The sequence below is a fragment of the Pygoscelis adeliae genome, unplaced genomic scaffold (genome assembly GCF_000699105.1).
Source record: "Pygoscelis adeliae isolate BGI_AS28 unplaced genomic scaffold, ASM69910v1 Scaffold286, whole genome shotgun sequence".
In the NCBI taxonomy this organism is placed as follows: domain Eukaryota; kingdom Metazoa; phylum Chordata; class Aves; order Sphenisciformes; family Spheniscidae; genus Pygoscelis; species Pygoscelis adeliae.
The window spans coordinates 649,758-659,110 of record NW_008825076.1 but is presented as its reverse complement, the minus strand read 5'-3'; the positions used below and the strand labels follow the sequence as shown (position 1 = coordinate 659,110).

The window sequence follows — 9,353 nt, the reverse complement described above, 5'->3', positions numbered from 1 at the left end:
CCTTCCTGGGGATCCTCCCATCTAACAAAGTTTGCCCACAGTATTTTTTAGACACCAATTTCCTCTTTCTCAGTGGTCTAATCATGGCCTCGGCCATTGAGGAGTGGAATTTACACCGCAGGATCGCGCTCCGCGTCCTCATGTTGGTGGGAGTCCAGCCAGCCAGGTGACTACGGGAGCAGGGGGATCCATGGGGGATGTGAGCTACAGGCGCTCGGGAAGCGGCTCTGCTGTGGTGGGCCATGATGCGAGTGTCTCCCATACCAGGGGGCTGTCCACACCCCCTTTTCTCCAGCTTATTGAGTTTATTCAGCTGTTTGCCCTTGCTCGGAGGCCAGCGGAGCACGAGGAGAATCATTTGGTTCAGCCCCATATTTGTGCTCCATCCAGTTACAGGATAGTCACAGAAGTCCTTTTTGCTATTAGTTTTGTTATCCCTGCACATGAGCTTTTCTTCCTATAGCTATAATATATCAGAGAACTTGCCAAACTGAAGAAATTCAGCTTTTCCTTTTTTCTCTCTTCCAGACTAATTTTAGGGATGATGTTGACAACGTCTTTCCTGTCCATGTGGTTAAGTAATACTGCCTCCACTGCTATGATGCTTCCAATTGCAAATGCAATTTTAAAAAGCCTCTTTGGGGAGAAAGACACATCTAAGGATATGAACAGGGAAAATGAAGAAAACCAAGGTAATTGAGACAGGGCAGTAGTATAAGCCAGCTGAGGTCTGCCCTGCTGCCGTCAAATATGCCCCGTTTTATTGACTTCACTGGCACAAGTACCAAGTTTCTTAGCTGCAGCTTGATCTCAGTGCTGGTCCCATTTTAATACACAGTTTATTACCGCGGTGGAATTATATTGGCATAAAACTCCCTTTTATCCTGCCCTTTCCTCATGTCATGCAGGAGGCAATGCTTATGAATTGTCTGGAAGAACCAAGAAGTGGTGGTGCCCAGCCGACCTGCTCCATAAACCTGCTGCTGGCGCAAGTTGAAGTCCAGCTCTGTGGGCACGGTGGTGATGGGATTCGTAGGGATGCCTCGCTGCGGGGATAGCCAGAGCCAGGGAGGGCTGTAGGTAGTAAACCTGGGCAGATGAGTGCTACGTATGGTGTGTTGCTGCAGGGACAGGCAAGGGACTGGCCAGGCAGCGAGAGCAGGGCAGGGGTGAGGACAACGGCCCCTCCGTGGCAGCACACAGGGCTGCCGTGTGCTCGGGGACAGGTGGGTTCTCCTCTCGTTTTCCTATTTGTTCCCCCATGAAACTGGAGTCTGAGCTGGAGGAGAAAGGGAGGACGAAAGGGAAGGCTGGCAGGTTAAATACCTATTTATAAAGTGCTTTGCGATTTCCCAGCTTGGTGCTACTGCTTGGTGTTGTTCCTGAGCAGGTCGTGGACAGGCTGGGTCAGGGGTATGCGGTCAGATAAGGTCTTCCTCCAGCCCTCTCTTCACAAGTCATTTACCAGGAGTTTGGCTTCTGGCAGACAGTGATGAGAAACAGCAAAACAGAAATGAAGTCATGAAGTCCCCTTTGCAGCTATGACTGATAGTTGGAGCAGTAATCACCGCTTCTCTTTCTTGCACTAATTAGTAATTCTTCTGCCCCTGTGATTTAAAAGCAATGCCTTTTTGGTTCCCACTGAGTCCTAAGGCAGAAAAATGAGTCCCCAGAAGAAGACTCAAACATGTGCATGCTCTAATAAAGATATAATTAATCATTCATCATTAATCTCTAGCACTCATGAGATATTTGCACTCCAGGTTGCTTTATCACATTTGCTTTATGAATTTTTGACCCTTCACATCTATTAAAATCAACCCCACTGACCTTCTTGCTATAATTTCTTATTCTGTAGAAGCATTGTGTTTTGTCGGTCTGCTTTTAACCTTCTCGACCCCATCCTCTGAAATGATTTGACTGTAGTTGTGATTGTAAAAACAGTAGAGTTTGGGAACACATAAAATCAAGACCCCCGTTGTCCTAGACATTGGCAAGCACAAAATTAACGTCCTTGGCTCACAACGCTTACAGTGGTGAGAGAAGCCAGAAAAGGCAAAGGGAGAGGCATGCAAGTAGAAGAATGAATAAAATGATGCTTTGCAAATATCATGTGATGGCGTGGTGATGTATTTTTCTTTTGAGGTAGAAACTTATAAAAGGAATAAATACAAGTGAAAGAGGAGTCATCTGTAAAATGTACAACATCAAAATGCAGGTTTTCTTGTGGACTTTTTATTTGAACTTTAGTGTCCCAAGGTAGACTCATCCTTTTCTGTAATCTGTCTGAATGGATGAGAAAAGCTGAGTTCCCTGAAGGAAGCCCTAAACCTGAAGTCAGTCAAAAGTGATGAATCTGATGTTACACCTAGGAGCGGAGACGTGAAGGTGAGCTTTCTGCAGGGGGGTTCCTGTCTGCCGGGGGTCATCTGCAGTCAGGGCTGGTTGCACATCTCCAGTGGGGCTGTTGCAGTTAGTTTTTTCACAGACCTGGTGAAACGTGGCTGAATGTAAGGAACGTGCATTTGAGAAAAAGGTATACTCATTTGATAGTTTACTTAATTTTTATAATCTAACTGAATTGTAATCTGTGTTCCAAAAAAACCAGGCAGATTTATTTGCGAAGGGGACTGTATGTGGAAGCAAACTTTTACAATGGCATATGATAAGGTCAGTTTGCAAATCTGCTTGGATATGCTTTAATAACACTGTAGTAGTGTCCAGGAGGCTAAAAAATACTTGGGTGCCTAAAAAAAAGTTAAAAATATATCAAAGGATATGTAGGATGTAAAAGCATTTGATTTTCTGAAGAAATCTCAACAAGTGTATGAAACCAGCTTTGTGAAGGGCTTTGCTTACGCACACAGTGCCGGAATTAAAGTCGTGTCTCTGATCAGTTGGTCGCACTTTTTTGCTTATGAGAGAACCTCAAGGTTGCAATCACTTATGTCCATGCTCAACCATGTGGGCAGCATGTTATAGATCAGTAAATATTTGCATGCTTGTGTCGTCCATAGCTAAAATTTGGTGTAGTGTTTTGTTCATTTTGACGCTATCGGCTACTGGATGCAAGAATGCAGTTAGGTGCGCTTCGGCGGCTGAAGTCCCAGCTGGTTCTGGTTGGTCGAAGCAGGGTTATAAACTGAACACCAACAGGCTTTTATCAACTTCCAGAATTTTCCTTTTGGAGGTGGGTTATAGATTCCCTACAATTCTGTCTGACATCTCCAGCGATAGGTGTGTGACAAGCTGGAAACCACTGTGCTATTGAGCCTGACCATCTCTCCTGCTCTCTGCCCACAAACCCATCATTGGCAATATTTCATTTCTCTGAGCAGCTTCAGTATCTCCAGGTAAAAATCATGAGAAAATATTTCCATCCTTTTTTTCCTGCATAGAGAATATCTTCTGCAAATTCAAGATAAACTGCAGTCAGTGCTTGATGTGTTTCGTTGGGTCGCAGACCTGGAAATGATGTCTCTAAGCGGGCAGGTGGGAAATGTGCATTTTTGGACACTGCTGTCTGGTTTGGCTGCATAACCTCAGCCCGTGCTGGCAGGGTATGTCCCCAGCACTGTGGCCTGCACCCCTCGGTGGGTGGAAATATTCCTTCTCAGGCCTTTTCAACTTTTTAGAAACAATAAAAATGTCATTAAAGCCAAACTTTTCTAGGAGAAGCCTTTCTGCCTCTAAGGAGGTACTTGGGTGAAATGGCCACTGAATCCTTCTCATAGTGCTCCGTGAGAGGTGTGTACAGCCAGGTCCTACCTCAGTGGTCTTTGGCCTCTTCTGACTTATGGACCTGTAACAATTTTCAACTCCTTTTTACAAGTTTCATAGGAAAAGTTTGCTCTGCAGCAACTCTGGCTTTCCTTTGCACAGTTGCCTTTTGCAGACCTTCCTTGAGAGGTAGCTCACAGGTGGTCCTGGAAAGATGGGATGGAGGTTTGGCCTTAGCAGGGAAAAAATTTGAAAAATGTTAAGAGGTGGAATGAAATACGTCTCTTTGCAGAGCCAGCACTAGGCTTGAGTGGGATGGCAGTGGTAAGAGGCCTCGGGCTAAATGTGTTGGGGGATCAACAGTCAGCCATGGGTTAATGTTCGTCCTTCTAATTACATCCCTCCATCGTGTCATCATTGGGATGAAAGCTCAGCATGTGTGCATCCAAGCCAATTAACTCCAATTCAGTAAATTAGCGATGTGTAAAACATGACTTTGCAAAACTAATGGTTCACTGAGCTGGAACGAGCTCTGTGTCTTCAGCGCACATGTGAGTGAGTCAGAGACTTTGACCACTGGCCCATCTCCATGCACTGCTTTCGGTCTCCAGTGCATATACGGGTAGAAGAGGATCATGGTTCAGACTGAGGAGGGATGCAAGGAAATCTGGGGACTGATGGGGTGGCAGTGGCAGGAAGCGGGCTCTGCACACAGCGGTCTGCAGTGCCCGGGGAGGTGCAGGGCACAGGCCTCTGGACTCAAAAACATGCAAAGAGCCCTAGGAAAGGCAGCAGAGCCAGCGGTGATGGGGAAGGGCCACCTGGGCTCAAGGTGGATAAAACTCACAAGTGCTCCAGTCCTGAGGAGGACTATGGAAGATGGGGTTTAATGGCACACCTCTATGCCCAACCTCAGGAGGTCAAGCCGTGAGCCAGAACTACAAATACCACAAGCCTTAGTGTGAGATCTGGTAAAAAAAGAGTGATTGTATTGCATTTCTGTCTTTTGACTTCTGAATTCTCCCATATGTATGTGTGTGATAGGGTGGTGTGCACCTCCCATTTAACTGCCAAAGACAACATTGGTTGTTCTGGTCAAAATATACCCTTTCCCCAAGTGCTCCTGAGTCCTGCTCGTGTGCCCTGTGGTTGGTGATAAGGAAGACAGCGAGGCAGAGCCGGTATGAAATATGCAGGAGGGTCCCTGGGAATTGGAGTCCTCTCGGGGTGGCCCTAAACTTGTGCTGGGGACTGGTCTCAGCCTGCAGGGTCTGTCATTTATGGAGGGGATGATGAGCTTGGGAACGGTCCTTGCTGGCGGGTTGGATTTCAGAGGACTTGGTATGAAGCCTGATCCCCAAACGCACCCCACTCTCGTTTTTAAAGAACGAATTGCAGCTTTATGGTGACTTTGCACTAGGTGTCTGCAGGGGGTAAAATTCTCATCCTTTGGGAACAGGGCTCCACAGCAGGGCATGCTCCTGCTGTATCTTGGGGAACGTGCCTTACAGATACATCAGGCCCAACAGTTTTTCTTCCTAAGAATGAGCTATGGTTACCCCCCAGAACAAACCCACCCCAAACATGTGACTTGATAAGGGACAATCTGAAACTCCTGGTCATGTTAGAGGATCCCAGATTCCAACTAGTGGCAGTAGTAAAAGGACCAAGCGCCTCTGGGTGTTGGAGGCGAAGTTGGGTGCTGTGGTGAGACTGGACCGGTGGCAGGAGGAGACGGGCTTGTTCATCCCCGCCGGGCACTCCCGACCCAGTCCCTGTGGCGTGAGCTCACCTTTCGTTTGCACAGCCCCTCCTCTAAACGGCAGTTGTTTCCTCCGTTCCTCTGTTTGGTTCAAGGAGAATTTTCTAGATGCTTTGAACTGTTTTAAAGTCCTAATCTTTCTTTTTCAGCATCTTTACAGCAGAATAAACTTTACACTGTACCAACTGAGATGCAGTTTCTGGCAAGTACTGAGGAGTAAGTTAACTATAAAGTTTGTATTAGAGAGTTGAGAGTGAGAATTACCCCCTGAGCTAGACCAAGTTCTAGGAATTTGAAATTCAATCATTGAAATGTTTTGATTATACCAAATGTCCCAGTCACTAGCAGCCTGATGATAGAAACCCTTCTCTGGGCGTCCAGCATCCCTCTGCATGTCCAAATCATTGCAGAGATTTTCCAGCCACTCTGAAATGGGAGCCAGAGGTGTCTCCTGCTGGGGAATTGTGCCTTGGTTTTCTCAGGAATATCAAATGTGTGAAGCCAGTGATGTAAAGCCCACCAGCATTTACACACTGGTGATGGTCCTGCTTTGATAACAACGATGAGAAGGAAACATCTTTTCAGGAACAGATGTTTCTTTCCTCTCGGTGCTATCAATTTTTTTTTTTTTCCTTTTAGCAGTCCTTTGGACTTTATGCTAAGTGTTACAAGTTGCTGAGGGGCTGGGCAAGGCATGTGCACCCTCAGCTCCTACGGGCGGGTGCTGAGGGTGCTCTGCCCTCTGCAAGGCTGCTGGTGCCACGTGGCAGTTCACTGAGCAGACCCCTCCGCTGCACTGAGCTGCTAAGGTGTCCCTGAGGACAGTGGTAGCTTGGATTTCTAAAAACTGGGAATATTCCTTCTGTCAAGGCTCTGAAGTGGTCGCGCTGTATTTAAACCAGGGCTTTCACCGGATTCTTTTTTGGACTATTTTAAAGCAAAGATCTGACGGAGGAGAAGGAGGTTGCCAGTGATGCTGTCTCAGACTTAAAGAAGGAAGAGGAATACAAAACAAATATATGGAAAGGTTTCCTCATATCAATCCCATACGCGGCCAGCATCGGAGGTACAGCAACGCTGACGGGAACTGCACCAAACCTCATCCTTCTGGGACAGCTGAAGAGGTATGGGACTCCTGGAGAGCCCTGCTCGCCCATATGTCTGTTAGGGTGAATCCTGAAAAACTGAGATGTGTTCTCCATTGCTGTAGGAAATTCCCTTCTGTGCTGAGAACTAGTTTGGAGAATTCATGCCCTTCCAGAACATTTTGGGAAACTTTGTGAGCAGATGAAGGCAGAGAGTGGTTGCATCAGCCTTAGCTGTAATAAGCAGGTTTCCGGCATACCCAGCCAGGCTGTCAGCCAAACTGGTGCATATGTGCTTCTCCTTACTGATGCTCTTAATCCCATTGAATTTAATGGGACTTGACTACACGCTTACAATTAATCTTGTAACTGTTTTGATGAAGCAGGCCGTGTAGTGTTTTGTGAGCAATTACATCTGCCGCTGTATGGTAGAAAGAAAAATAAGGAACCCACTACTTCTGGCCTGTTTTCTTAGTCATAGAAGAGGCCTCCTGTGTGCATAGGAACACAGATTTGTGCCATCCTAAGTGCCTGCAGGTATTTCTTAACTTTGCTGGCCTCTGCAAGTAGTATGTTCAGTCTCTCTTAGGCATGTGCAGCCTCCCAATGAGGTTCACGTTCAGAATTTCCAGCAGTTGTTGTAGCAGGGTTTAATCCTGGGTGTTCAGGAGTATCGTTGTATGAAAGTATCAACCTACCTGGAGAGAGATTTTCAGGTCTTCCCTTGCAGGCTTGCACAGCTGGGCTGGGCGAGCCGTGGGTGGCAGGGTGGCCTGAGCGGGCTGTCCCGACACAACGCTCCCCAAATCTCCTAGTCCCCAGATAACTGCTAATGCACACAGAGGAATAGTTTTTAAATGCACACTGGCAAGTTTGTGGGATATTTTGCTGCTGATTTCAGATGTTTGTTTACTCTTAAATTGAAGGGTGGTTTTTCCTTCTTGCATTAACTTGATTTTTCCCGTTTGCTTAGCTATTTTCCAGAATGTGATGTGGTGAACTTTGGTTCTTGGTTTATGTTTGCATTTCCTTTAATGCTGATTTTTCTTCTCCTGGGATGGCTATGGATCTCCATACTGTATGGAGGAATTAACCTGAGGTACGTTTATATTCACTATACATATATGTAGTCTGGTTATACCAGTATTGTGAAATACATGTTCATCACGATTCTCATACTAAATCTACTGATATTACCCAGGATCATCTCCTGGACGGTGGGGGTTTCATAACTAGCTTCAGGATGCTCATAGTATAACAAGTCATCTATCTTCAAGAAGCTGATATGCAACAGGAAGGTTTTAAAGATATCTCATAGTTACATATACTTTATCTAACTGAAATACATACGTGTACAGAGTATGTATTATATATTCATTCAGTTAAAAATACCATTTTTAAAGGTTGTTTTACTGCCTGACCTGGGCCTGTGGAGGTCAGTGGCAGATTTTCATTGACAGAAGGGAAAGCAGGATCAAACTTCGAAGACCAGCATGAAATCTTGGTTCCCTTGGAATTAGTAGCAAAAATCTCCTAGAACATAAAAGAGCCAGGATTTGTTCCTGGGGCAGAAACTTGGGTTTGGAACAGATTACTTCACAACAGGGCTTTTACAGCAACGTGTTAATCTGTAACTGAGAATAACATGTTTTTCCGGTAAATCTTTGCTGGATACATGCAACCCCTAGTGTACACTACTTAAAATGGTTGCAGCATTGCCATGCTGGTTCATTTGGAGCCCTTTTTCCCCTTCACACTCTCATACGTGATAGTAACAAACTCGCAGTCCTGCTTCCTCCAGGGACCATACAGAATTTCTAATATTTAGAAAAGTCTTTAATTGTTATTTTGAGTTAAAAATGCAAATAGAAGGGGGGGAGGGAAGAGAACAGGTGTCCAAATATTTACATTTCCTCAGAGACAGGAAAAAAATCAATGGGAAAGTTTCAATCCAGAAAATGCCAAATGCCGGTCTTTAAATTGCTTGTGGGGCTTCACGGGAGGCTCTGCGTGTTGCTCGCAGCCGCTTAGACCTGCGCCGCTCTGCATCATGTGCCTGGGGCTTGTGTGATGCGGAGGCTGAATTCCCGCGTCCTATGGTGAGGGTTGGGGCACGGCCCCGGTGTCCTGCCAGCATGGCCCCGGATGACCAGGTGAGGGAAGAGGTAGCTGTGCTGGCCAAAGCCCCTGGTGAAATGCAAAATTGCTCTTGTGCTTGGAGAACGTGATGCTTTTTGTTTTGTTTGGCTCGTCTCTGTCAGCACAAAGCCTGGCTTTATTGGGATAGCTGGGCCAGCACAGATAACACTATTCCCCAGTGGCGAGGTGCCTTGGAAGAGACATTACAAAGCTGGACAAGTACAGCTGAGTATCTGCAGGAGTTTGTTGGGCTGCTTTGGCTGTAACGACTCGGGGATAGTGGCTGGACTTTCTATGTATGCAAGTCCTTGGTGTCTGCAGCGCAGTACAGGCAGGTGGACATTGCTGCAATAGCAGGCCGGCTTTGCTTGAATCCAAAAGACACTAAAAGGCTTATGTATAGGGCTGAGCCGAGATGAAGCTGCCATTAATAACTCCCCCCAAAAAATAAGAAATTGAAGGGCCGGGTGTATCTATTTGAGATTCAGGAACTTCTGAATCATCAACCATTCATAGAATCATAGAATCGTAGAATCACAGAATGGTTTGGGTTGGAAGGGACCTTAAAAATCATCTAGTTCCAAGCCCCCTGCCATGGGCAGGGACATCTTCAACTAGATCAGGTTGCTCAAAGCCCCGTCCAACCT

General features: G+C 46.1%; 1 protein-coding gene across 1 annotated transcript in view; it reads left to right on the top strand.

Moving 5' to 3' along the window:
* SLC13A3 (solute carrier family 13 (sodium-dependent dicarboxylate transporter), member 3) overlaps window positions 1-9,353 on the top strand; it is an 18,290-nt gene that overhangs the window by 118 nt on the left and 8,819 nt on the right. Inside the window, 5 exon segments of the mRNA XM_009326727.1 lie at window positions 1-166; window positions 529-692; window positions 5,632-5,698; window positions 6,421-6,606; window positions 7,541-7,666. The exon segment at window positions 1-166 is cut by the window's left edge and continues 118 nt beyond it. Of these exon segments, the coding sequence (XP_009325002.1) occupies window positions 1-166; window positions 529-692; window positions 5,632-5,698; window positions 6,421-6,606; window positions 7,541-7,666 (709 nt within the window).